At 46.8% G+C, this 26,913-nt stretch overlaps 4 protein-coding genes and 1 non-coding gene across 6 annotated transcripts; 3 read left to right on the forward strand and 2 right to left on the reverse strand.

Moving 5' to 3' along the window:
• The first annotated feature begins 877 nt into the window (after positions 1–877).
• On the forward strand, positions 878–12,951 carry LOC6610425 (bromodomain-containing protein 4B). Its single transcript, XM_002034971.2, has 5 exons — positions 878–1,400; positions 3,712–4,416; positions 4,702–4,806; positions 4,866–4,969; positions 11,999–12,951. Exons 1-5 carry the CDS (start codon positions 878–880, stop codon positions 12,794–12,796), a joined length of 2,235 nt encoding a protein of 744 aa, XP_002035007.2. The 3' UTR covers positions 12,797–12,951.
• On the forward strand, positions 5,042–5,113 carry Trnac-gca. Its single transcript has one exon. It is a non-coding gene; the product is annotated as a tRNA-Cys (tRNA).
• Positions 12,952–12,978: 27 nt separating the features above from the next.
• On the reverse strand, positions 12,979–18,052 carry LOC6610427 (sodium-coupled monocarboxylate transporter 1). Its single transcript, XM_002034972.2, has 7 exons — positions 17,746–18,052; positions 14,934–15,703; positions 14,715–14,876; positions 14,541–14,656; positions 14,128–14,487; positions 13,599–14,060; positions 12,979–13,545 (listed from the first exon to the last, which is right to left on the reverse strand). Exons 2-7 carry the CDS (start codon positions 15,600–15,602, stop codon positions 13,263–13,265), a joined length of 2,052 nt encoding a protein of 683 aa, XP_002035008.1. The 5' UTR covers positions 15,603–15,703; positions 17,746–18,052; the 3' UTR covers positions 12,979–13,262.
• Positions 18,053–20,314: 2,262 nt separating this feature from the next.
• Positions 20,315–22,065, forward strand: LOC6610429 (microfibrillar-associated protein 1). Its single transcript, XM_002034974.2, has 3 exons — positions 20,315–20,474; positions 20,536–21,457; positions 21,520–22,065. The coding sequence occupies exons 1-3, from the start codon at positions 20,399–20,401 to the stop codon at positions 21,953–21,955; spliced, it is 1,434 nt and encodes a 477-aa protein (XP_002035010.2). The 5' UTR covers positions 20,315–20,398; the 3' UTR covers positions 21,956–22,065.
• On the reverse strand, positions 21,953–26,804 carry LOC6610430. Of its 2 annotated transcripts, XM_032718208.1 has the most exons (13): positions 26,636–26,804; positions 26,377–26,577; positions 25,836–26,316; positions 25,287–25,784; positions 24,939–25,223; positions 24,722–24,882; positions 24,549–24,666; positions 24,395–24,490; positions 23,081–24,337; positions 22,984–23,025; positions 22,814–22,921; positions 22,452–22,754; positions 21,953–22,395 (listed from the first exon to the last, which is right to left on the reverse strand). In XM_032718208.1, exons 1-13 carry the CDS (start codon positions 26,744–26,746, stop codon positions 22,181–22,183), a joined length of 3,876 nt encoding a protein of 1,291 aa, XP_032574099.1. In that variant the 5' UTR covers positions 26,747–26,804; the 3' UTR covers positions 21,953–22,180. The 2 variants fall into 2 exon arrangements, with proteins under 2 accessions (XP_032574099.1, XP_032574098.1); XM_032718207.1 differs by having other exon boundaries at positions 24,939–25,784.
• Positions 26,805–26,913: the final 109 nt, after the last annotated feature.

Consider the following 26,913-nt stretch of genomic DNA (forward strand, 5'->3'; position numbering starts at 1 on the left):
GATAAACTCGATTGTCGTCATCAACGGCGACGAGGACAACTAATTTGCGGTCATAATAAAAGTTAATCTACTGACTCCTTGGCCGCTTGCCGGAATTCTTTTTCCTTTCCATGTCTGCAACAAATTGCTCGCACAAATTCAAAAGTCTATGGATGGTGAAGTCCAGTTCAAATACTGTAACTGAATTCCAAACTTGTGAAACATATTTTCTTAACCTATGTAATGTTTAGCTTAAGCTTATGTTGAGAATTATAATAGAAGTTGTACTATAAAAACTAAAAAACTATTTTGTTTCCAGTATAAAATTACATATTTTATATTATTAATAAGTGCTTAGCAATCGAACGATGCGCCCCACTGTGCGGCACCGTGGAATGGCTGCTCAAATTTAATAAGATCGAGCCAAATTCAGTTCAAGGCAGCGAGTGGCAAAGGCAACAAAACAAGAAAATTAAATTTTTATTGTTTTCACGCAAATAAAATCAAATAAAAAGCGAACAACAATAACGAGCAGGCAAAGGCTAAACAGGACACTCACGCACACACATACACTCACACGCTCTCGCAAGGAGAGCAAAACAGAGAGAGGAAGAGAGAGAGAGAGAGAGAGCAGGATGTACATAAGGACGAAGCATCACGTGCCGCACAGACGGAACTTCTACTGGGCAGGAGAAGCGGACCAACCAACGACGAGCAACCCCATAATCGCACCCGGATGCTGCGTCCTGCGCCTGCCAGGACATTCTGCCACCGAGTTCAGTTCGAATTGAGCACTCGACGCGAACGCGACAACTGGCGGGTACAGACGAGAATTGAATCAGTACGGGTACGGATACTAGAGACTACGGAAATATAGAGCAGCCAGCTCCGTCGCGTTATGTCTACGGCCTTCCTCGTGGACAGTCTTCTGCACGCACAGCAGACCTACACGGAAAGCCAGCTGAAGTCCAGCCTGAGCGAGATGCTCCTGTCGCGTCGGTCGGCCACGGGCACGGGAACGGATGCCGCGGATCCGGCGGACCAGTCCACCGAGTCCTGTGGCTGCTCCAAGTTGCGCGGCTACAAATGTGACAAGTGCCGCGAAATCCGTGCCGAGAGTGTGGACAGCATCGAGGAGATGGACGAAGACGATGGTTCCTCCTCGGTGGACGAGATAGTCGCCGATATTGGGAGTGTCGAGGGCGAGGAGCCACACATGGACCTCGACGAGGAGCTGGAGGAGGAGCTGGCCGACGTGGACGAGCCCGTGTCAATCAAATTGCCCAAGGTGGAGCCCAAGGAGCCCAGCATGCCGACCGTCGGCAACACCATCCTCAAGGATACCAACAGCAAGCCCATTCTCAAGTTCAGTGTCAGCGCGATCCTTGGCGACACCCGGGAAGGAGTCCGGGTCAGAAATGGTAAGACATGGTTGGGTACTAGATCTGTTTTGTTTTTAACTTAGTAGTTTGCATTGAGGTCCTTGCGTTCTTCCTTCTCTTTGAAAGTTGTTTTCACTGGCACCCCTTTGTGCCTAAATTATTATATTTTATAATTACCTTAGCCCTTCTAATTCTGAAGTGGCTCAAGATAGTATCCTCCAATTAGGTTTCCGCCGCGGGCTGCTTCAAAGAATGCTATAAAAAGGCTTGGCAATTAATTTGCCGTGGCTAATGCCGAATGAAAACAAAATACCGAACACAATTGCAATATGAAAAGCCAAAAGAATAACAAATCTGGCCCAAAAGTTTCCGCAGACTCCTCGCGAGGGTAGGACGCAAAGTCCTGGTACTTCGCAGTTGCCTTAGTTTTTACGCCGCGACTTTATTGTGTGTTGGCCTAAGTCCTCGGGGCGTTTCACCGCTGATCCTGCAGGCTGTAAAAACACAGCCAGGCCTAATCATGTTTAAATTATTGAGCCAAGCCCCTGGAAGACAAAGCCGCATAACCAGTTCGTCCCATGCACATCCACATCCGCACTTCCGCCAGGATCTGCATGGGATATGGTGCGAAGGATCCTCTGCCGCGTGCTGCTTACAACGGGGGATGAGAATGAGAATGGGATTCCCTATGCCAGATAGGACATGGAAAAGGTCCTGGGCGGGGGACAGAAGGTAGGCGTATCCAATTGGCCATCAGTCAATGTAACAGCCCTGCCTTGGCCGTTTTTTAGAATTGTTCTCTTGTGTTTCTGGGGATTGTGGGATTTAATTGTCATGTGATTATGGCATCGCGGCTTACTTTCCATATTAATGAGTGGGCAAGACCTTTTGATTTCCCGTATTTTATCACTATTTTTTATGGGATTTTATTGGCTATATTTTGGGGTTAAATCGTGCTGTTTTTTTATGACCAAAGCGTGGCGAAAAAGGTTGCTAAAATGCAGAAGTATGACTATTTATATGTATTATATTAGAACCAGAATAGCTAATACTATTTCAGCATAAGTAACTTTTAATGCCTTAATAACGCAGCCATTAGGCACACACACTTTCTAACTTTTTTCGACCGTTAATCTCCTACGCATATTCCAACTAATTGCCATGGCATTTCAATCAATAATCCACTTAGCACATTTTCCCCCCGAAATATGAACGGCTTTTTGCCCCAGAGCTTGCCACAAATGAACTTTTTTGCAGGGCCATAAACCAATAAGTCGAAAAACTTTCCACATTTTCGGAGCACAGATGCAGATACAGAAAAGTCGGTAAACCGCCGACGAACAAAACAAACAAAAGCGAACAATTATAACTTAATTTGTGCGCTCATTAGGCACACATGTGCCACACACACACCCGCGCACTCCTACTCTCCTACACACACAAGGACAATCAAGGATGCCATATAGAAATGGAAATTTTCGGGGCTCCGCAGAGCAAAATGCCGTTGGCCACAGGAGTCAAAAGCATCGGATTGAACGCGCACACAATGTCGAAACTAAAGAGGCGTTAATTCGTTAATTGTTTCAGTTCTCTAATCGAATTAAAATCATATCCTGGATATCCTGCAGCCACTGCCAGCTTGTCAGGATGTGTGGGGTGGGGGCGGGGCAAATCAACATGGGGAAAAGCCGCCATGGCGGCTGCCTTTTTGGGGTGTTTAATTAGAGAATGAAATGCAGCCACGCAGGGCTCCAAGGGCGAGATTCCATCCCCCGATATCCTTCCCATACAAATGGGGATGCAGCATATCCTTCAAAGGCGCCAAACTTTGCTCTCAAGGTGCGAGCTCCTGCGTCTGTATGTCTGCCTGTCTATCTGTGTGTGTGCGTGAAGTCCTTTATACCGTGGAGCTTGTGTTTGCTTTAATTATGCCAACTTCACACTGACACTTCAAAGCAGATTTCATTTCCCATTGTCTGCGCGCGTGTGTGTGTGTGTGTGAGGGGGTGGCACTTGGGGGCCATGACGCCTGTCTGGAAACTCGCAAGACAGCACATAACGCGCTTCAACGACTCCTTGAGAATGAGCCAAGTCTCGGGGCAGGATAACGACTTTGGCAGATTGTTTTCAAGGCTGACAATCTGACACTTCAAAGTGGTTTTAAGCACAGAAGACTGAGAATTAATTAGCATACAACCAATGCGAAGTTGAAGGATACATCAAGTTACTATAATTTTACTTTATTGAGTTTGATTAAATGCTACTCCCTAGTTTTGCCAAGTGCCTCCATTTTGGACAGCGCTTTAGTGACTCACTCGCCACTAATGGTGCCGGCACTTCTCCTCCACAGAGTTCATGCAACCGCAGCATATATGGCCTTATCTGCAGCAAAACTTCATGCAGCAGCACTCGCATCAATATCAGCAACACCATCAGCAGCAGCATCCGCATCCCCACCCGCAACACCAGCCGCTGGCAGTGCCAGGACATCAGCATCCGCATCACCATCATCATCACCATCCGGGGGCGGGGCACGCCCACTTTCCGCATCCCGCATTTCTAACGCATCAACTGCCGCCGCATCAGCATCACCAGCAGCAGCAGCATGCACAGCAGCAACATCCCGGCAATAGTTGTCAACCGCAAACCGCATCCTCGTCGTCGTCACCTGGCAGCACAATTAGTGATAGCGACAACAATCACGGCGCATCGAGTGCCAATGGCAGTGGCAGCGGCACTGGCAATTCTGGCCAGGATGGTCGACCGCACGAGCTGCCGAATACCAATCCCGACGAGGACAGCAGCGTCAGTCGAAGATTAACGCAAGACAGGCAGCAGCAGCAACAACAGTTGCTGGGCGCAGGAGGAGCAGGAGGAGGTGGTGGTGGTGGTGGTGTTGTCCATGGCCATGGACACCCGACGCCGCCGCCACCGCCTCCTCCGCCGGTGATTGCCAAGCCCATGCCCAGCCGCCCCACGCCCTTCCTGCCGCACACCCTCAACCACCCGCACCTCCACTCGCTGCTGGCGCACTGTCGCAATCCCTACATGAGTGGTAAGATGCTCCAAAAAAATATTATTCAACTTATGTAAGGTATATAAAAAGGATTAAAACAAAAAAAAAATATAGCAGATATAGTAAAAAATATTAGAATAGTCTAATAGATTCAATTTCTCAAATTCAAGCGCTATTTTTCTAAGTGCAATGCCCCTAATGGTCGAATATTTCAAATGTCACATCCCCAACCAGAGTCCAGAGCCACCCGCTGTGCCCATTAACAAGTGTTTTGGTCTAATGCATTTCCTCTCTCTTCCCCACTCCGCCCGGCAACAATTGCAGTTGGCGCCCAAGTGTTCCCCCTGCCTCCTGGCCAGGGATTCCCCTGGGCCCACTCGACGCGTGGCAAGCCCCGCCGTGGGATGATGCGGCGTGCCGTCTTCTCAGGTGCGTAGTTGGGGCACCCACTCCCGAAGGAATTCAACTAATGGTCGCCCTCATTGCAGATTCCCAGAGGAAGGGTCTGGAGAAGCGGTTCCAGCAGCAGAAGTACATCAGCAAGCCGGATCGCAAGAAGCTGGCCGAGAGACTGGGACTGAAGGATTCTCAGGTGAGACGAGTTATATGTTCATAATTGCCGAATTTCGTTTATATAAACCAAGTGATTGCGGATTATACAACTGGGGGCATAGCTCAGGGGTAGAGCGTTCGACTGCAGTTCGACAGGTCCCTGGTTCAAATCCGGGTGCTGCCCCCTACTTACATTTTTGGTTTTCATTTATTTTGTAGATATTTAATTTGTTGATACAAGGCTATAGAGTAATTTCTTTAAAGTATCTTTTGTTTTTACAAGTCTCATAATTTATTTAAATCCATTCCCAGCATTTCTTATTCATCAATTCCTATGATTATTGCATCATTCTTTTAAGATATTTGCAATAACTATGTTTCCCCATTTCACTTAAAGGTATAGTTTAAACTTATTGCACCGATGAAAGTGCCTAAAAGAGTGCAAGGTTTTACATTATTTATTCATTTTGTATAGATTCTCAAAGTCGCACAATATATGTCCCCAAAATTTCATGAAAGAACATAAAAGTAAATCCCTTCGCTCCAGTTTAAAAGCTCTTTGTTTTGAAGTTATATAATTACTAGTTTGGCTACCAAATAAATTTATTGCGTCTAGTTTGCCGTCGTTTTTGCACCACACATGTGCCCTAATTTCCCTAAACTTTCCCCCCAACACTCAATTAGCATTTCAAAACCCATTTGGCCAGGCAAAAACTTTTTACCCACTAAACTCAGTAAATTTCGTGTAAGCCATTCATAAACAAAACAAAAATCAATAAGCGTAATGAGCGCAGAATTATGCCATTATAAAATATATTTAACCGCTTACGAAAATTTCGTGTTGCCAACTTTTCGAATCAGCTTTAATAAGCAGACAACAAAGGCAGTTCGCATAGTATAAAGTGGCCAAAACCACTTCGCTTCGAACAAAAAGCGAGCGGAGTGGGGAAAACTCCGCCCTGGAAGCTCGGCGGCAATGGCTGCGCACGGGAAAATGGCAGAAAAGCGGAAAATGGGAGGGGGTTCAGTGCTCCTTGAAATGCGCAGTCGCCTTCTTATGTACATATATACACTATATATAGAGCCGATATATAGCCGAGGTCGAGGTGGCAGTATAATGAAATTATAACGAGCTGTAAGAAATTCATGTCGCCTGAGACGGCGGCCAGTTTTCATTGATTGCGCTGCGCACTTTTTTCCCAGCCCGGCGGCATGCAATAATTAAATTAATTTTTGTAAGCCCAAAGGAGCCCTTTTCGCTTTCACAGCGCGGCGAACAATTTGCGTGCCCAATTCGGTCGTGTCACAATGTAATCGATCACAACTCAATCACGGCCAGAAGTCATCCCCTGAAATGCTGATGATGATGATGAGGAGGCTGCTGATGACTGACAATGTCACGCCAAATTAGTGCAGCTCTTTTTGCAGCATTTCGCTGGCAAATGATTCATAAAAATTTCATAATTGCACAATAAGCGTGTCCAGTTGCAGGCAACTCAGGAATTCATCAACTCATCATCGGCCAGGTCACGCCCCTTTCGGCGAAACATTTGCCCCATCGATCACATACGCCCTAATGATCTTATAATGTCCGCGTCCGGAAAAAAGATCGTCCAGTATTTCATTTGTGAAAATGTATCTGTGAGATGGAAATTGCGAAATCTGCTCCACAAGCTACGGCGTTGAATAATGGTGATTGTGAAATGATTGATTTTAGCGGGATGGGTTGCCTTAAATTTATGAAGTTTACTTAGTTCCATGTGGATTAGTGAACCCGCCTGCATTGTAAATTTCCTTGTAATGAACCACTTTTATGTGCAGTCTATTATAAGTTTTCAGTCTCAGCTGTTTTTGCTAATATACTTGGGGCTATGATAAACTTAGACTTATATTTTCGGCTCAAACTTATTCTCCTGAAAGTTTCAACTATTATTTGATGATCATTGCCTAGACTTCAGCTATAAATCTTTGGCTTGAACACTTGAAACTGCAGTTTGTCAAAGTGTGAAAATGGAGAGCGAGTCAAATGGTAAAACAAAAGGCAGGAAAAAACCCAGCGATGAAAAAATCTGAAAGAAAACCGGTGGCTACGGCAAAAATGTCAGAAAAATTCGCAATCAAATCGCAGCGGGTGTCCAGCTTGCGGTGACCGGAGCCCGGGAAGCTGGACACAGGACTCTGGATCCTGGCATCTGTATCCTGGGTGGGGAATTGTGACGGGGACACAGGACAAAGGACACACAAAGTGTTGGCCAGCCGGCGGCGATGGGAGCTCCATTAACGATGGCTTTCTAACGAGTGGTTTGGGTGCGGATCTGGGGTTCAGTTTTCCCATGTGGAGTGGGTGATGGACGAGTGCGGATATTCACACTCGAGTGACACAGGTTGAGAGTGTGTGGGTGTGTGGATATGTGGGTGTGTGAGTGAGTCCTTGTGGCCGGCTGCTTGAGTGTGGGTGCATTGCACTGCGCCTAGTTGTATGCAACATGATTTAAGGGCCTCCATCCTTGCTTTTGCTGCACTTTTTGCGGCCGCTTGTTGTTCACTTTGCTGCACAGTGCGCGCCATAAATATCAGCACACATTGCACTGCCCTGCAATTGGTGGCCTGGGTGGACTGGGCTCAGGACTTCGACTGGACTCCATTGTCCAGTGTCGCGTGCCCTGCGGTTTGGCAAACGCTGCATTGATGACGATGCCCAGGTGATTCATCATTTCGAGTGTTGTTCATTGCAACGTTTATTGCGATTTTTACAAACGCACTCGAAAAATCGCTGGCGCCCGAAAACCGAAGCGTTTATTGCGGGCAACGCGATTTATGGGCGGTTTTTGGTTTCACTTTTTTGGATGCAAGTCACGTTCCGAGTGTTATTAACTAATGGATTGATCTGTGTCCAGAATGCATTATTAGCTGGCAGGTCTGGTGCCAAATATCTGGGAACTATCGTGAGCAGTGCCGTCGAAGATAGATAGTTATTAGCATTTGAATAGTTATTACTCAGTCATGCTGGCTATATTTAATGACTAAAAAGAGGAAAATAAAAGTGAGATTACTTAGCAAAAAGCTTACAGAATCGTATATCTCAATCCTCCCCATTCAGCAGATACATTTCTGCATTGAACAGTATAACTGAGGATTCATGAACTCTATATAATCCCACGGCGCACACTCCTTCAATCAGTCACGCCCCCTTCGAGGGCGAACTGCAAGTGACAGTTACCAGCCTCATAATCCGCTGGCTATAAATTTAATTGCCATTAATGGCACTCGAAGACAAAGGCGGTGGGAAATGGGAAAAAGGGAAGGGGGAAAGCTGAAAGTTGGCCGCAGGCGGCTGCCAAAATCACGCGGCGGAAATGAAAACATCTTGAGGCCAAATGCGATTTGCATTTTTAAATCAATACGCAAGGACTCAAGGACACAAAAAGACCAGGATCGGGAGTATATATATTCATATATGTGTGTGTGCGGACACTTCAACCCCCGCACACACGTGTCTGGCCTGCTGCCCTCTCTTTCGCACAGAGCAACTTTTTAAGTGTCGTGTCCAAAACAAATTCGTCTGTTTTTGATTTGTCGATAAATTGGGGAGCGTAAAAAAAAGGAAGCGCGCAGCTCGAATAAAGGAAATTCCCGCCAACGCCCGGCAATCAACTGTGGAATTTCCACCCATTTCCCCACGTCTCTCTTTCACTCCCCTGGCATTTTCACGTTATAAATATTTTTATTTTCCATTTCGTCTGGATTGTCTTTTGTGTACTTTGCCCGGATTCACGGGGGGATTCCCACAGCATTCGCTTGTCTGCCTCTATTTGGTTTGCAATTTCGATTTCTTTCGCGGTGGCGACAGAAGCCAGCGGTTTTAAATCAAATTGCACAATAAATAATCCCCGAATGGGAATCGAGGGTATTTAACAACCTATATGGGTTGGTCTTTTATGCTGTTTGCCTCGGTTTTATGGTCCTTGTAATCCTTGAATCTAGTTTAGTGGTTTATAATCAGAAAGAAGTTGATGAGATTTGAGATAAAAAGTTGAACAAAAGGATTGCACAATAACTTTAATTTGATTAGCATTGAAAAAATAATAGAATATCCTGTTTGATCCTTCGACTTCCCAAATTAAAGAACACTTAAGCATAACTCGCATTTCATTTCAATTTGCCAATTTGCAACCCCCTCGACGCCGAACGATTGGCGAACATTAAAAACCATCATTCGCAGCTTTGGTTACAAAATAAATTGTTGACAAATTGCTAAATAAACGGTCGTGGACCACAGGCCAAAGTATTTGGCAAGCACTTGGCCTGCTCCTCCCGAAACAATAACCACAAAAAGGGGAGGAAATGGGCAATGGAAATGGACCGTGGTCAGTAACCCAAAACGCACTGCCAACTGCCGCCGGAATGACTTTCGCAAATAGTAGCAGACTATTTAATACGCTATTACGCAGCATATCGAATGACATCCTCGGTGCCCAAATGGGCTGACAGCCTGCTCCTGGGTGGAATATATATATATACTATATCCATCCCCGACATCCAGCCTCATTAGTTAACATATGTTGCCGAAGCCAGGATTCGGGATTTGGGACTCGAGACTCCCCCACGAAAACAACAGCTTGTGCTCATTGCCCAAAGTCAATTTTCGGCACAAAAAGAAGTGTAGCGAGGGGAGGTAGGAAAGTTCGGTGGAAGGGAGCAATTTGTAGCCCACTTTCCGCCCGACTCCTCCGGGTTGGTTTATAAAAACTTCAAACGAATTCCATGCGCGTTATGCTGGCAGCGTGTCAGAAAAATATGTTACTTATCGTTTTGGCTTACTGTCAATGGAATGGGCCCAAATTCCTGCGGGGGTAGAATTATATTGAGAGGTCGGGTCTTAACAAAGTGGCAAAACGTTTAGCCGGACTTCCAGATGAGATGGGTGCTTAAGAACTTTATTTGGAGAAGTTAACTAGTTTAGTCTAGAATGAAATTGTGTTGAAGACCAGAAGTTATTAAAGTATTCATGTCCAGGGAGTATGAATACGGGTTCTCCAGGATTTTGAGAACACAAATAATGCAACGTTCATAAATAAAACTTCATTCTAATTGACCACTTTCTATTCAACTTCTGATTTATAAATTTATACTGCTAACAAACTAAATCAAACAGCTATTAAAATGATGACATGACAATATTATCCTGGCTTATTTCATAACAATTTAATACAATATACTACATAAAACAAACAAGCCTTCTATTCGAAACCGCTAATTGCTATTTACAACAATTGAATTTTAGTATTTGTCGCCTCGCACAGATATTTGCATAAATTTAATTATTATATGAGCGGCGAAAAATGAAGCGAATATTTTTGTGTTAGACAGTAATTGCGGGTTAGTCGGTTGGCGAAGAGGGAAAGGGGGGAGGGGAACTCGTTACATGGCCAATATTTGTTAACAAGCCGGACTAACATCGCACAACTAAACGCGGCTCATTTGGGGGTCTATCGAGTGCAGTTGATAATTCTATAATTTCCGAAGAGGATTGTTAATCAGGGAATATCTGAGCTGACCCGAAACTGGTTTTGGAGCACTACAAGCTCATAGAGGAACAACAGCTGAACAAGGAGCGGAGATGTCCAGACGCCGCTCCTTGGCACACTAAACTGCACGCTTTATAATTAATTTCCATCAGAAACAGACGATGACAAGATGACGACGGTGGTCCAGAGTGGTCCCAAAGTTCCATTCCTCCCTCATTAAACGACTGACTTTCGGCCGGAGCCATAATCATTAATCTTATCGCCGCCTGAGCTTATTATTTCAATTGCTGGCTGGCGGGGTGGCGGAAAATGGGAAAATCTGGCTTTCCACCACACAGACGCTGAAAAACTCGATGACCGGAAGTAAGCGGAACAGCGAACCGAGAAGCCCAGAGAGAACCCAAAATCAGGCACGTGCCACTGGGAGTTGGGTGTTTCCAAGGAATCTCTGCGGTTAATCGGTTGTTCAACATGTCAGCGGCTTTTCATGGCCGTTGTTTACTTATTTATTTATAAATACCAGAGCTTAAGTCTAATTGAGGGGGCTCCCCACCCATTTTACGCATCAATTTGCTTTAAATTTCACATCAAGTCACAATCTAATTACCACCGGGGAGTGGGTCTCCCATAAATTGTTGCAAATTGTTGTGCCTGGCTACAAAGTGCGAATGTCCTGCTGTGTCGCAGACTCACAAGAAGCAGGGGGCAGGACTGCACAATAACTCAAATACAGCTCATGGAGGAGCGGTGGGCCAAGGACTCCGGCGAGTCCTGCAATCTGCTTCAAGTGTCCCAGCTAGCCTGTCAGATGCAGGGAGCTAAGCCCTCCACCGAAGGATAGCAGGAAGTGAGTTACAGGACTTACAGCATTTTTGCTGGACCAACTTTGCAGCCTGCACCGTGGGAGGAGTATACATAAATAAATAAATATCAAATGTAGATTATGAAAGGGCACTTCAAGTATTGGGATTTCAAAAGGAGTTGGTAGCATTAAGATTACTTATATATATACAAATTATTAATTTCACATCAAGATAGTTTATATATTGCAAAGAGGGGAGTAAGGATTGTAAGTTATGATAAACTGTTGACTGAAACCAACTGATTTTGCACCACTGTGCGGCCTCTAATCAATTTGTAGCCGCTTTGGGTAAATGTCTCTAATTTGCATTTATTATGGATATGCCCGTCGTCTGGCGATGGCAGTGCAGTTCAAACTTCTGGCCGGTCCATGGCCACGCCCCCACACACGACCCGCCCCAATGGGGTGGTGGCGGGCGGATCTGTATGGGTTCTGTACGAGATTCAATTTGCCACAGAAAAGTTTTCGTCGGATAGCCGGCAGAAGTTTCTTTTCCCAAAAGCGGATTCCGATACCCACACCACTCACACGACCCGACGGCCATGAAAAGTTCCAGATCTATAGTCATCCCAGCTCTGCTGCTCCGGACAGCTTTCCATCCACTGGACAGTCGCAATTTACCCATTTCAATGCAACTCCAGAGTGTTTTTTTAAACCAATCTATCCCCTTCATTTGCAGGTGAAAATTTGGTTTCAAAACCGGCGCATGAAGTGGCGGAACTCCAAGGAGCGGGAGCTCCTGGCCAGCGGCGGTTCCCGCGACCAGACGCTGCCCAACAAGAACAACCCGAATCCTGACTTGAGCGATGCCAAGTGCGATCGACCACTGACGCCCCTCTCGCCCTCACTGCTCTCGCCCAATGGCAGTGCCACGCCGCCACCGCCGGGAGCGGTGGCCAAAGATGAACCGCCGACGGCAGCTGTCACGCCCAAGTCCCCGCAATCCGTCAGCAGCAGGAGCTCCCCCTCCGTGGGCTACGGCCTCCAGATCAGCTCGCCGCCTCCGCTCCTCACCAGCCTCAAAATGGGCGATCAATCGGCGACGGCCACGCCCACTCCGCTGCCGGGCACAACCGTTTCATCCGCCGCCTCCTCGCCGCCCGGTGTGACTGCCTCCGAGTTCCAGGCCAAGATAAATGCCGAGATGCAGAAGCAGCTGGTGGCCGCCGATCTGAAGTTCAAGCTGGAGAACAGTATCCAGGAGGCCAAGCAGCGCCGGTTCGAGCAACTGCAGCAGCAGCTGCACCACTCCCCGCATTTCAGTGCCATGCGAGAGGTGGAGCTGGCCGCCGCCGCCGCGGCTGCGCAGCTGCATCATCATCACCAGCAGCAGCAGCAACAACAGCAACAGCAGCAGCACACGCAGCAGCAGCATGCGCAGCAGCAGCACCAAGGTGGCTCCGAGTTCATGAAGCTCTACTACGATGACTACGACGACTCCAACTCGGACAGTGACGAGGAGATCAGCGTGACGTGATTTGCGACTGGAGGCGAAGATGGAGCTGCAACGGGCCGTGTACATATATGTTTTAATTGTAAATTTATTGATGCATTCAACTTATTGTATTTAATATGTGTATGATATTTTTTCGAATTTAAATTCCAAAACGAAATAAACTCCTTTGAAAATCATAATGCCCATACTGATGCAAGGATCACTTGACACTTCAGCAACCAACGCTGATCAGGAATATATAGGTTTTATTAGGTGGCTTAAAACGAACTAAAGATAAAATCATTTCGTAGTAACATTAGTAAGTGTGTGTACTGAGCCAACAACCTCGGCTGGGACTTAAAAACTATAAATCACTTTTTCGACTAAACTAGGACAGTTAACAGATTGCGACTGGTCTTTGTACATGGAGGTTACATGGAGGTTACACAAGGAATTCGCCGGTGGGGAGCGTCGATCCCCGCCAGAGTTCGAGTTTTGGCTTCGAGTTCTATTCGTCGTCAATGCGAATGGCATGGTTCACATGCCCCTCGTCAGTTGTGAGCTCTCGCGGATCGCCAATCACCGTCGTGGTGGTGTACTGCACCTGGGAGTCGCTCTTGAAGATCTCCTCGGAAACGGCAGGATTGTCGATGCCCTTGCCGGTGATCTTCAGCACATTGCGTCGCTGGATGAAGTCAATGATCAGCGAAATGAACCAGCCCAGGAAGACGGTGAGTAGACAGCCGATCATGCTGTACCACATGTAGCTCAGCCGGAAAATGGGCCAAGATCTGTAAATCATGAATTAGTAAGCTCTATAGTAGATCCTTTAATGTTATCTTACGTGAATCCCCCCTCCTCAATGACTTCCACAGGTTCTGTTAGCAAGCTGCCAATGATGTTCGTCATGTTCACATGGCAGTCGCATTTGTCGATGGATGTGGGCAACGCGGGCTGCTGCACACTCACAATTTGTGCCACCACGCCCACGAATATAACCAGGGCCAGGGACAAGAGTCCTCCGTAGAAGGCACCCTTGGTATTGGCCTGTTTGCAGGCGATTCCCAGGACGAAGAGACCCAAGGTGACACCACCAATCAGTCCATTGAGGGTCAGCGTGGCCTGCAGGACTCCACCCAGGTGCTCCACGATGAAGACCAGGCCGAAGGAGGCGATGCCAAAGCCCAGGGACATCCACTTGGCATAGGTGGCTCCCTTCTCAGGTGAGATTTTGATGTTCATGCCATTGACCAGCAGATCCTCGCAGGTCACAGCGGACAGGGAGTTCAAGGCAGAGGCCACGGTTCTGTTTTTGAAAAGGGAAAAACTTTGAATAAGACTTCCATAAGCTCTCCAGGAGTTTAAGAGCTCACCCCAAGCTGGCAGCAAAGATGCCAGCCACAAAGATTCCCGCCACTGAGTTAATGTGCTCGTAGGTATTAATTACGTAGTAGGGCAACAACTGATCCGTGGCTGAAATACGTCCCGCAGTCAAAGGATCGCAGTCCGCATAGTGGGTGAAGACCATCAGACCCGTGTAGAAGTTCAGCAGGAAGACCACAATCAAGCCGACAATGGCAAAGCCCAGAGCAATCTTGGCCAGCCTCAAGGACTTCAAAGACATGCATTTCTGAACGGACGCCTGATTGGTGCAGAACAACGAGGTCCAGTAGAAAAAGCCACCAATGACCACCGACCAGACGGTGTGACGGGTTGTGGGATCGGGATCCATGCTGCAGGATTAACGATTTTATTAAGGTCCTTGGATTCATTTGGCTTAACTCACTTGAAGAACTCCAAGCGATTGTGGTCGGAAGCAGTCTGGAAGACCTCGATTGGATTTCCAGTATAGAAGCAGCCCAAGCCCACGATCAGTACCAAGGATACAGCCAGGACAGCAGCCTAAAAGGATTTAGATATATCTTCTCATATAGGAGAGTGGTCCCATCTCGGAACTCACCTGGAAGGAGTCTGCAATGACCACAGCCTTCATGCCTCCCTGAGAGGAGTAGAAAACGCAGACCACATAGATCAGGACCACAGCGATTTTGGTGTCCAGTCCCGTGGCCTTGGACAGAGCAATTGCCGGGGCCAGGACTGCCACAGCCGTGTAGAAGCACATCTTAAGAAGGAGTTTATGTAAATATCATCCATCTTCGAGGAAAAACCCAGAACCCACCTGAATGACATAGAGCACTGCTCCCAGAATCCTGATCTCCTTGCCAAACCGAATGCCCAGATACTCGTAGCAGCTGGTGAGCTCCATTTTGAAGTAAATGGGATAGAAGATTTTCACAGCCACCGGAATGACCAGCACCATGGGTATTACGATGAGCACAAACTGGGTGCCCTGAAAGTACATCTCGGAGGGATTTCCCAGCAGTTCGATGGCCGTGATGAAGCTGGTCGTGAGACTAAGTGTCACCGGGAAGATGCTCATCTCGGAGCCCAGCAGGAACTCGTTGGACGAGCTGCCGCCCTTCTGGAAGAAGCCATAGAAGATGCCGATGCCAAGCGAGATGACCAGCATGCCCAGCAGGATCACGTAGTCGTACCCCGAGAAGGTGGCCTTGTGACTGGGCGCACTGCATTCCTCCAGCTCCCCGGAGGCGGGAATCTGTTGGTTCTTGAAGGCTCTCAGGAGCAGGGTGGCGGCATTATCGAACTCCACATGCTCCTGGGATTCGCTGGGCGACTCCCCGCGCACGATCAAGTACTTGTGGCTGGAATCCAAGGGAGCAGATCCTCCTGGAGTCGGAGACCGTTCCTGCAGGGCCAATGCGGTTATAGAATGTGCCAGGGCGCACAGGGTCAGCAACTTCAGAATAGTGTCCTGGGTGGCGAACATCCTGGATCACGAGCAAGGACTAGGGTTGGGGATCGAAGGATGGCGATTTCCGGGAGATCACTTTCTCCAGCCGACTTTCCACCCGGCGACGTGTGTGCAAACTGAAACGAGATCGGATCGGAAGCGATTTAGACTTGGATCACTGGCAAGATCAAGGTTCGCGAAGAGGAATTGCAACGAGGCGGCATTACAAAGCCCCATAGCACCGTGGGTGTCACACTTGGGGTCATCTTGGGGCCCATTAATTAATTAACCAAACGATCTGGATCTGTGCCTCTGGATCCGGAGGAGGGGAGGCCATCGACCATCGACCATTGGCCATTGGCCAGCGTCTCATGTTCAAGTACAAATACATTATTTCCTTATACAAACAATTCCATTTGAGCGTAATTGCTTTATGATTAATATGTTTTCTTCATGGGGCGGCAGTCAAGGCAACGCTCTTTTTTCGGGTGATATTTCTTTTTCGGATTGTGGATTTCGGATTCCCAGATCCATAGTTATGGCTCTTTTGGAGTTACAAGTGGACGGGCGAAGAGCAAGAAGACCCAGCAGAAAGCTGCCTCAAACTGGTCGTTGATTTATTCAAACTGGTTATTTCTGGCCAAAAGAAATCGCACGGCTTGCAAGTGGTAGGGAATTTGGTAAGATATTTGGTTTAATGCCACGCAAATTCTAGGATGCATTCCATTGCGTAATGGTGCTCGATCTGTAACACACTTTTCTGTGGCACCACGTAGTTCATTCCATTTCCTTGCTGATATATGCAATTACTTGTCGTTTTAATTGTCAAGTATTTGAATTCATTACACAAGCCTTATCTTTGAGTAACTTGAATTTATTACGTCTCCTCTTAATTGTTAAATCATAAAACACACATTCTGCAACCGATCAACGATGGCAATCACTTCCCATTCAATTGATCCCCAACACTCGACAATTACTCTTGATGAGACCAGAAGCCATGGCGCCTCCTCCTCCCGCCTCCGCCTCCTGCTTCTTCTGCCCCCGCCCACTTTTCCGGCCAATCAAACCATTTGAGAAAAGCTGCTCCTGTGCGACATGGACATGTATGCACCATATGGCCTGAATGGCGAATAGATAGGGCTACAATGTTTGAGCGAAAATGGGGAGTGCGAGCGCGCCAATCGAGATTTAAGCGAATTCAACTGGTTTAGATCGGTGGCCATTGGACTGAGCCGGATTGCGCCGGTTTGGGCCAGAAATTCGCCATCGCTCGGCGAATCTTCGAAGAGCAGCTTCCAAGTCTCCGAAGGCAATGCCGGAAACTAAGAGCAAAAGGCCCGACCAGAAGAGATGGCCAGATGCACAGAGAGAAAATACCAGTAAGGAATGGTCTAGGCTCCTTCTAGTTTCTAGCTCATCTTGGAATAAAATATTGTATATTTTATTCAAGTTTACAAACTTCTAAACTAAGAAACTATATTAATTGTTTATTTGTTTGTTGTCTATTTATCTTTGGGGTGAAACCCGATTTCCTTGGTGGAAGAACACACGGGTCAAATGAATTGTGGGCTCTGGTTGAGGACAGGCGTCTGGCTTAATTGGTGGACTTTCCCCCAGCCCATTCCAAGGGCCCTTCGCTTCCATTAAATGGCATCATCATCGTCTTCGAGCCCAATTAATATGCGTGTTTTGTGTTGCTTTCCTCGGCTTTTTTTTCTCGTCTGGGCGAACTCGCTTCTATTCTATTATAATTAATTTAAACAAAATAGACCACTTGACAAGTTGGCAGAAGATACCAATCGCAAGCAGGGCGATTTTCCACGGCCACGACAGCTGCAAACATTACCTAGTTCAACTGCGAGATTAGCCGGCTCAAAAACAGAGTGAAGTAACAAGCGACAATATTTAAATACCTTCGGAATGGGGATAAATACTTTCAGCTTTATTAGCTTGTTCGGCAAATGCATTTTACAAATTGTTTTTGCCCTCGCAACTTTTTACTCTAGTTAGCCATGAGTAATTGGAATACATTTCCTTTTGGCTAATACTTTTTACCGTTCCGGCCTGAGATATTTCGCAACTACCAATTATACTGTCTTGTTTGTGCTTATCAGTGATAAAGTTCAAAATAACTCACTGGCCGCTTTCACTGATCACAAACTGATCTACTTCTCACCTTGGTTAGTAACTTTCCAATTCGTCAAATTCGATATCCTTCGGTTGTCGTCTTCGTTTAGCTCTCAAATGGAATTAGGTTTGCTTCACTGTATCTTAGAAATGTTCTGAACTGGATTTGCAATATTGTGCCACGATTGTTTCTGTATTTCATTAACGTGTTTTCTTAGTTAGTCACTAAACAAACTGATCACTGCTTGGATTTGGTCCCTCGAGCCGAGTCCTTTCCGTAGTTATCTTCACTTTGAGCACTAGTTGTTCCCTGTTTTCCCAGCTCGTCGATCGCTGTTCGAACGTATTGACAATTTTTAAATGAATGAGTTTTGCAAGCGGCCGTTACGCTATTTTATACAACACCCAAGGCGGCGCAGGCAAATCACAGATCTCGGATCTCAGGCCTCGGATCTCAGATCTCGGGCTCCCAGCCTCAGCTTCGGGAACCCCACCATCGAAATCTCTTTGGGGTCTGAAAAGCGAAGAAGAGAGCAAGCCGATCTAAGAGCAGGCGAAGCGTCGCCGGATATGATATCGCCGATCTCCACGGAGAGGGAAACTCGATCGCCAGCCAATGGTCGTGTGGAGTGCTAAGATATAGGCAACTTATTTTCAACTGACTCTCAGCACAATATATTTTAAAAAATTAGACCGAAGACATTATGGATTCCAATGAAATAGTATAGTAGATTGGCATCAAGTATAAGAATGCAATCATATAGGACTTAAAATTAAAAGCTTAGTAGATTGAGAAAGTATGGGTATTAAAAAAAAATGATTAAGAAGGAAACGTTTAATTGAAAATCGTGAATAAATGTTTGCCAAACCGTTTCCTAAATTTCTGTCAATTAATTTCAGGGAATTGCAACGCTCTGATTCATATGCGAAGATTCATTTCAATTCTGCAGAAGACGCTCCACGAAAGGCCGGAAAATATCCGGTATTTTCCAACTCCTTTGCATATCCCTCGATGGCGACTGTCAATTGGCTGGGTGACAAGTTGAGCCAAGTGAAATGCGCTGTAAACAAACAGAAAAGTTTAATTGCTGGTTCTTGGCCAGTTTGGGATTGCGTGATGTGTAAATATTTCCATTTGTCTCACCCTTTATTACCTTTTAAGTAACTCGAGACCGAGTCACAAAGGCGAAAAGTGCGCCAATTAATAATGGAAACGATTATATCTTTCGTTTTTGTACACTTGTCGCCTCGCCTCAATTGCTGGCTATGTGGTGTTTTACTTGGATAACGATAACGAGTTCGATCTGGTACGATTTTGATCAGGCATGACACTCTTTCTCCCGCTAATAGAAAATTATTTGTTTACAATTCATGTGCGCCAGTGTGGGTGTTTAATTCTAATTGAAATATATTCCCAGTTTGCATTTAAATTTAAATCGAAACGTCGCCGGTCAGTTCAAAAAGAGTTCCAATCGCAATAAATTGATGTATGTATGCATCTTGTATGTAGTGGCAAAAGGAAGGGGATCCTAAGCACTGAAATGTGGTCTCCAAATATTCAGCAGGTACTTCCCCCCGAGCGGAAAGTCTTCAAATCAACGCCCATTTTTCTAAAGGTCAGTGAGTTAGCTAGGCAGATATGCACTTAAGCATGAAGCGTGTTGCATTAATTAAATATGCCCGCCATGTCGTTAACTAACAGTCTCATGTAAATCTTGGCCATTCAACTACCTCAGCCGACGAAAAGCAGTTAAAAGCAGTTCGGCAAATGCGTCTCAGTGTCTAGGCCCGAAACGATCTCATCCCATGCCATTCCATTCCAAATCCCCATACCCATCCAAAGCAAATCCAGCTAACTCTGTTCCTCGGATGCAAGTGGCCGGAGACGTCACAAATCTGATCGAGCCCCTCGTCCGCCAAGTGGTTCTTTCGGACCTTGGTCCGGTTGGGTGGGGATCACATCACATCAGATCAGAACGGTTTTCCAAACATTACAAGACAATCTGCACACGTGCTGGCTGCGTGCTGTCGAAACTTAAAATACGCAATACCAATAAAAAGAATTTCGGATTCGATTCCGGCGTTACACAAGATCAAGCGCCCCCACCCTCCATCTATTCATCGAATTGGAATTGGAGAAAGCGTAGTAGTCAATTAATCTACTAATGAGAGTGGGCGTTGACTTTTCTAAAACACTTGTTAATAATAACAGCACAGAAAAGAACATTTTTCTCTTCACCAAGGAACACAATGTTTATTAACAAATTTTTTCCAAAATAAAAACGAATTTCTTACTTGCAATACTTTTTTCCAATATATAGTTTTCTAACAATAAACCTAATTGCTCCATTTCTTTCTGTGTATTAATATTTTCAATTATCGAATGTCTCAATTAGTTGCTGGCCTTAATTTTGGCTTTACGAAGTCATCGCACTTCCGTCATTACAATTCAATATTTATCATATATATGTAGTAAAACTTTTTTAACATTTCAAATTGCGCGCCCAGTTCGATAGCGTTGCCACTGTGGCTTTGCTGAGCTGCCAGTATTGTTCGCATAAAACATGGGCATCGATAATATTTGAAAGGAAAGAATCGATTATTATCAGATACCTTTTTCCACCTCTAATTTCCCATACTTTTATTTAGGAAATATTTACAAAGATTTGCTTATTACCCGTGAAATATAAGCTAAAACCACGATGAGTGCAGCCGCCGCCGCCGCCGCTTCTGGGATCCAGAGCACAGCGGGCGCCATTCCCATGCGCAATGAGAAAGGTAAACAGTGGAGCTCGATCCCAACCAGAAATTGTTTATAAACTGCATATCTTTTCAATAGGTGAATTGTCCATGCAAAAGGTGAAGGTGCAGCGATACATATCCGGAAAGCGACCCGACTACGCCCGTGCGGACTCCAGTTCGGAGGAGAGCGACGACGATGACTTCATTGACACCAGGAAGCGCCTGGAGCGCCACAAGGCGGAACGACATAAGCTGGAGCTCTCCCGTCAAGGCGGTAGCGCGGAGGGCGAGGAGCGGGCGGCGGGTGAGGGCCAGGAGGAAGACGACGCCGAGGTGGACGATCCACGCCTACGAAGATTGCGGCAGCGACCCGTCGACATGGAGGACATGGAGCGCGAGCGCAGAGAGCGCCACCGACACATCCACGAACCGGAAATCATGGAGAGCGACAGCGAGGACGAGGAGGAAGACGAGGGAGCACAGGGAGCGATTCAGCGGGGCACCAACAAGATCACACTGGCATCCGAATCCGACACGGATGCCGAGCTCAGCGACACAGAGCTGGAGAACCGGCGCACAAAGCTGAGATCCCGCATGCTGCAGCAACAGCGAGAGGAAGAGGTGCTACAGAAAGAGGATGAGAAACAGTCAGAATCCTCCGAATCAGAAAGCTCCGAGTACGAGGAGGAGACCGAAAGCGAAGAGGACAACGAACCCCGCCTGAAGCCGCTCTTCGTCCGAAAGAGAGATCGTGCCACCATCCAGGAGAAGGAGCGAGAGGCTCAGAAACAGAAGCAGCTGGAGGCGGAGGCCAAGCGGGCAGCCAAGGAGCGCAGAAGAGCCACCCTGCGAATGGTCGAGGAGAGCGTCAAGAAAGATCTGGAGAAGACCAAGCCGGAGACCAATGAGGCCTGCATTGAGGACGTGTGCACGGACGACGAAAACGACGAGGTGGAATACGAGGCCTGGAAGCTGCGTGAGCTCAAGCGAATGAAGCGGGATCGCGAAGAGCGTGATAAGTACATGGACATCAAATTGCTTTAGGAATTCCTTTTTAACAATTCTTTCCCTTTTCTTTCAGCGTCGAACGCGAGAAGCTGGACATTGATCGCATGCGCAACATGACCGAAGAGGAGCGACGCCAGGAGCTGCGCCAGAACCCCAAGGTGGTCACCAACAAGGCCACCAAGGGCAAGTACAAGTTCCTGCAGAAGTACTATCATCGTGGTGCCTTCTACCTGGATGAGGAGAACGACGTCCTCAAGCGCGACTTCGCCCAGGCCACGCTGGAGGATCACTTCGACAAGACCATCCTGCCCAAGGTGATGCAGGTGAAGAACTTCGGCCGCTGCGGGCGCACCAAGTACACGCATTTAGTGGACCAGGACACCACCAAGTTCGACTCGCCCTGGTACGCCGAGTCATCCAGCAACATCAAGTTCCACAACGAACACGCCGGCGGCATGAGGCAGCAGTTCGACAAGCCCACCGGCTCGAAGCGAAAAAAGATGGAGTAGTGTTAGACGTATGTAATTGATGTATTTGACAGGCATTAGGAAAGTAACAAGTAAATATTGTGTGGCCACAGTTATGATGGAACCAAAAACATACAAACAATTATATATAATACAAATAGCATAAAAGAGATTTCGGCTGGGACTCCGCTGTGTGATGTACAATTTTTGAATAATGGCTAACAAATGATAACAGAAAGCGGAGAACACCTAAAAAAACTATAACGTTTAAAGTTTGAGCGTGTGCTCCTGTAGCATTGCAATGTTGTGTTGAACAAGCGCCTGCATAACAGCCTCGGTTTTGATGAAGTGTACCCTTTCATAGTTGTTCAGACGTCGCTTAGATTTCGTATCCTTGCTGGTGGTGACCACGTACAGATCCACGCTGATGGCCAGCGAAGGCGGTTGGGCGTGCACCTTGCCGCCGGCGCTGTGAATGATGACTGTGGGGGATTACCGATTAGCCAATAGTTGGAATAAGATTTCTAGTTAGGCTTGCCTTTCATTTCGGTCGCCTTTGGCACTATGTCTTGTCCGAGCATAAAGTGCATGCCATACAGCAGGCGAGGGTGTTCCAGTACGGAGGAGGGTTTGAACTTGTAGGTCTCCTCAAACGTCGGGTCGCTGAATAGATGGTCTGCCTTTATGTCGATGCTCCTGGTCTTCTTCACTGAGTGCAGCCAATTGGTGGATAGAACTGGTTTGTTGGAAGCAATGACTGTTAGGAACTTGTAGGTGCGCTCGCCCTTGTCCATCACAAGCAGGTCGCACTGCAAGGGATCTTCGGTGATCTCCACCACGTCTAGAAAGGGGGGAAATCTATTAAGAATTCAACTTGCTTTGCGGGATCTGTTTACTTACGCTTTAGTGACTTGAGGACAGATTCCAAAGCTGGACGATTGCACATGGTAAACGCTACCTTAATTTTGCCCGTAGTAGTCTTGGCCTTCCTCACGTATAAGTTTAGTGCTAGAAAAAAAGATTATGGTGTAAAGTAAGGTGAGTGTACACCTTAAAGCGGACGCATTTACCTTTAAGGGGATCGGCATCCGGCTGACTGAATCGCGTTGTAGCTGAAAAGACAGGTAAATGTGCTAATAGTTCATCAACAATAAGTATTAAACTTACTAGCGCCTGATCTGTTCTTCAGGACTTCGTCAGCAGACATTTTAGGCTTCTTGGTAGGGACGTCCGAGCTGGACGTGGGCTCTTCGCCAGATGCTAAACGCTTAGGTCGCTTGCCAGTGGTGGATAACTGATCGGCAATAGGAGTTGCCGAACCCGACGTGGCAGCACGAGTTGTCCTGGTTGTGCGTGTAATTGCTGTAGATACATTTGGCCCCTTGGCTGCAGCTGAGCTAGATGATGGCTCTTCATTTAAGGGCGTTGCAGAACACGACTTGGTAGGTCCAGTTACCTTGGCATTATTTCCAGCGCTTGTGGAAGACTCGAGTTGTTCTATGCTTACTCTGGAAATGCGGACAACCGCACGTTTAATTAATGCACCCGCTGCTTTTACTTTAGTCTGGGTGCTGCAACCTTCGGAAATTGTTATGCGCCTGGTTCTAATCATAGGCTTATTGACAGTTGCCTCAGCTGTGGTAGTCTCGGTTTTCTTGGCCTTTCCACCTCTTTTCGGTTTGACAGCTTCTGTTACGCTCACAGTCTCTTCAGCGCTAGCTTTTCGCCTGGTTCTGGCCGCTGGCTTGGGAATATCCTTGGGTTCTTCCCCCTGAACCTGTCTTTCTTTTTCTGCCTTTGGTGTCATAGCGTCTTCGTCGGCAGTTTGCCGCCTTGTTCTGGGTTTTGCCTTGGGAATATCTTTTGACGTTTCCTCTTTACTTGACTTGACCTTCTTAGCCTTTTTTCCTCTTTCTGTCTGGACAGAACTGTCTTCCTCAAGCAACTCGGCATCATCAGCGCTATTTTGTCGTGTGACTCTCTTCGAGCCTTTGGCCCTTTCAATATTCTTACATGTGTCTGCCTTACTCGACGCAGCGTTCTTGGCCTTTCTTCCTTTTCCCAGACCAGGCATTCGATCATCTTCATCGCTGGTTTGGCGCCTGGTTCTTGCGGTAGGCTTGGGAATATCCTTGGATGAGTCTGGCTCTTTAGTATCCGCCTTCTTGGGCTTTCTAGCACGTATATTTTTTGTAGGTGGCTCTTCGTTAGATTTATCCAGCATGTCGGCGTTGACTTCATTCCTTTCTAAAGAGCTTCCTGGAGTACCAAGGCGACTTTGGATTCGGCTTCTACGGGACTGCAATTGATTAACAACATTTTTGAAAGAATCGGCTTCCTCTTCTGAGTCCGATTTGTCTTCCTTTGTTATCTCTTCTGGAATGGAATCGATGCCATGTTCCCCGATAACCGACTTGTTAAGGGCTACAAATTGGAATATAAATAAGGTTTTGTTCAATAAAAAATTATAGGATAGCTTACCTTCCGATTTTTTATCCACTAAATTGTTTAGCCGTTCTTTGAAGTTACTTCCTGGTTTCTCAGAATCCTCCGATATTCGTCTGCCCTTACGGCTTGCTGTAAATTTAATGGATTTTAGATTCTTCAATTATAGCTTCATTTGCGATTGACCTACGGGTTCCTGGAGGAGATTCCGATTTGGCCGTTCGTTTGAGACGGCCAAAACCAGTTCCATCAGTGCGCCCCCGACTTTTGTTACTCACGTTACTAAAAACGCCTTCAATCTGACAGATCTGGGAGGAAATATATAATAACGCAATCTATGCTTAGAGTTTTGGTTTAGGTTACCTTCTGATAGTGATTCTTATCCTTGATCACGCACGGCTCAAAAAATGGTATCGACTCTTCATTGGGATTTACAGGCGACGTTGTCACAGTCCCTGAAATCATTTCATTGAGCACAGCATCTATATCACTGCAAGGAATTTCTTCTTCAAGGAATTTCAAATCTGGAAAGTTATTTATTTTTCAGATCCATAATGCGGAACTACTTTGGTGTTCTTACCTGGTGCAAGTTTTGCACTGTCTTTAAGTGGAATGTTCTCTTTGTCTTGTAAACTCACAACGTGCTGGTTGACCACATGAAAAGGTTGCGTGGCTACAAAGTCCTGGCATCGAGAACTATTGATCTTGGCGGGAAATGCTTGAGTGGCTATCAAATCTTGGTTGGAAGTCTCATTATTTTCTGGTGAAGCAATGTTTTCTTGTGGGAGTCCTAAGTTAAATGCCTGAGTTTCTATAAAATCTTGGTTGGGCGCATCATTAGCTGTAGAGGGTTTAGGTGAATCAACTTTTTGTGGCGGTGCCAAGTTAAAGGCCTGTGTCGCTATGAAATCTTGATTGGCTTCATTACCTTCTGGTGCCTGCGGACGTCCTAAGTTAAACGCCTGAGTAGCCACGAAGTCTTGGTTGTTTTGCTCATTGTCTTCCTCGTCACTTTCCAACAATTTATGTCGTGGAAATCGTTGAGTGTCTATCATATCTTGATTCTTTTCCTGACTAGATGGGCTATTCGTGTCAGGAGTGGCAGTGGGGGTCTCAATTGTCGCCACAACCAGCTGTTTAACTCCGCCAAACTGTGGTGTGGCGGTATTTGTATTGTCCGCAGGACGAACGAACGGATCTGGACTGCTGGAGCCATCGCGCCTCCCATCCCTTACCATAATCAGGTTAAATAGATCGGGTGTGCAGATATTTCTATCTACGGAGGGAGCGGTCAAATCGGGTGTAATGCAGGCATCGACACGCGACAGTATATCATCCGCTTTGGTGCTACTCAGGGCACAGCATTTGGAATTGCTAGCCGACCAGTTCAAGGCACTCATTTCCATGTCGGTGGTGTCCAGTTGATCTAAGAAAGCGCACATTATTAAAAGATACCAGTTTTAATGGATGCACATACCCCGCTTAGTGTCCTGATTTTCAAGACCTTTAATGGGTGCTGGTGGCGGCGGAAGAGGCAGCAGAACATCGCAAAGGACCTGAGAGGTATCGAAGTCATCAATGGCATCCTCATTATAATCCTGGGTGCACATGCGTATAATGCTGCCCTGAGATGATTCCCCATCGCTGTTCATCGTCGGATCTGGGTTATCAACTACAGGAATAAGCGGGGGTTTAAACACTGGTGGTTCAGGTGGAAGATCCGCAAGCATGTCCTGCGTTTCGGGTATCATGAAGTCTTCGCCCAGCGACACTCTTTCGCCGGTCGAAGGCCTTTCGCAGACCACCGCCTGGGTCTCGGGTATGAATAAGCTATCTGACGTTGTGTTGACTGATGTGTTGGCGGATGGAGGCTGTGTTTCTGGAACATCCATGCTGTCTAAGGTCGTGTTGTTTAATCCGTTCTTCAGGCATTCCCCGAATCCGCTGCTGTCGTGGACCTGACCGAAGGGTAGGCATTTAGTTATAGATCCTGTAAGAATGGCATTTGGGGCTCTTACCTCATCGTGATCTTCTCCAAACTCCAGCCTGGCCTCCACATTGCCAAAGCGGAGTTTCACCTTGCTGGCCAAGGCGTCCTCCATGCCGATGTCCACCACGGTCTCCTCCTGGTCGTTCACAAAGATCTTGCCCACCAGGGCGGCCAGTCGCACCACACCTCGGCGCAGTATGCAGGCGGTGGCGTGGGCCAGCTCCATTGACTGCCCATTCAGGATAGGTGTTATTAAAGGTGGAATGTGTAAGTAAGGGCCAATTTACCTCATCGGCGATGCTTATTTCCAGGCCTTTCTGCCTCCCAATGCGGTAAATTGTATCCGGTTTCAGGAGAATGGCCGGCAAACCGCCAAAAAAAAGGCTTACATCTGCCATCCTGGCGGCAGTTCCTTCAACACTGAAGGACGAAAAAAACAAGACAATAAATGGAAACAACAAACGCACTGAACGGTCACACTTGCAAGGGGCGCCAAAAACAGACGATATATACGGTAGCGCTAATTAAAACAGATATGCCGAAAAGCGAAATAAGGCTAACAAGA

The sequence above is a fragment of the Drosophila sechellia genome, chromosome 3L (genome assembly GCF_004382195.2).
Source record: "Drosophila sechellia strain sech25 chromosome 3L, ASM438219v1, whole genome shotgun sequence".
NCBI lineage: Eukaryota > Metazoa > Arthropoda > Insecta > Diptera > Drosophilidae > Drosophila > Drosophila sechellia.

Excerpts from the sequence above, each read along its gene's own strand:
- LOC6610425 (XM_002034971.2), top strand. The coding sequence starts at position 878 with ATGTCTACGGCCTTCCTCGTGGACAGTCTTCTGCACGCACAGCAGACC. Across the intron at positions 4,807-4,865 it reads GCGGCGTGCCGTCTTCTCAG|ATTCCCAGAGGAAGGGTCTG; the intron begins GTGCGTAGTTGG and ends CCCTCATTGCAG. Across the intron at positions 4,970-11,998 it reads TGGGACTGAAGGATTCTCAG|GTGAAAATTTGGTTTCAAAA; the intron begins GTGAGACGAGTT and ends CTTCATTTGCAG.
- LOC6610427 (XM_002034972.2), bottom strand. The coding sequence starts at position 15,602 with ATGTTCGCCACCCAGGACACTATTCTGAAGTTGCTGACCCTGTGCGCC. Across the intron at positions 14,877-14,933 it reads CAGTGCTCTATGTCATTCAG|ATGTGCTTCTACACGGCTGT; the intron begins GTGGGTTCTGGG and ends CTCCTTCTTAAG. Across the intron at positions 13,546-13,598 it reads ATTGAGGAGGGGGGATTCAC|ATCTTGGCCCATTTTCCGGC; the intron begins GTAAGATAACAT and ends CATGATTTACAG.
- LOC6610429 (XM_002034974.2), top strand. The coding sequence starts at position 20,399 with ATGAGTGCAGCCGCCGCCGCCGCCGCTTCTGGGATCCAGAGCACAGCG. Across the intron at positions 20,475-20,535 it reads TCCCATGCGCAATGAGAAAG|GTGAATTGTCCATGCAAAAG; the intron begins GTAAACAGTGGA and ends TCTTTTCAATAG. Across the intron at positions 21,458-21,519 it reads GATCGCGAAGAGCGTGATAA|CGTCGAACGCGAGAAGCTGG; the intron begins GTACATGGACAT and ends CTTTTCTTTCAG.
- LOC6610430 (XM_032718207.1), bottom strand. The coding sequence starts at position 26,746 with ATGGCAGATGTAAGCCTTTTTTTTGGCGGTTTGCCGGCCATTCTCCTG. Across the intron at positions 24,667-24,721 it reads ATAAGAATCACTATCAGAAG|ATCTGTCAGATTGAAGGCGT; the intron begins GTAACCTAAACC and ends ATTTCCTCCCAG. Across the intron at positions 24,491-24,548 it reads GGAATCTCCTCCAGGAACCC|CAAGCCGTAAGGGCAGACGA; the intron begins GTAGGTCAATCG and ends TTAAATTTACAG.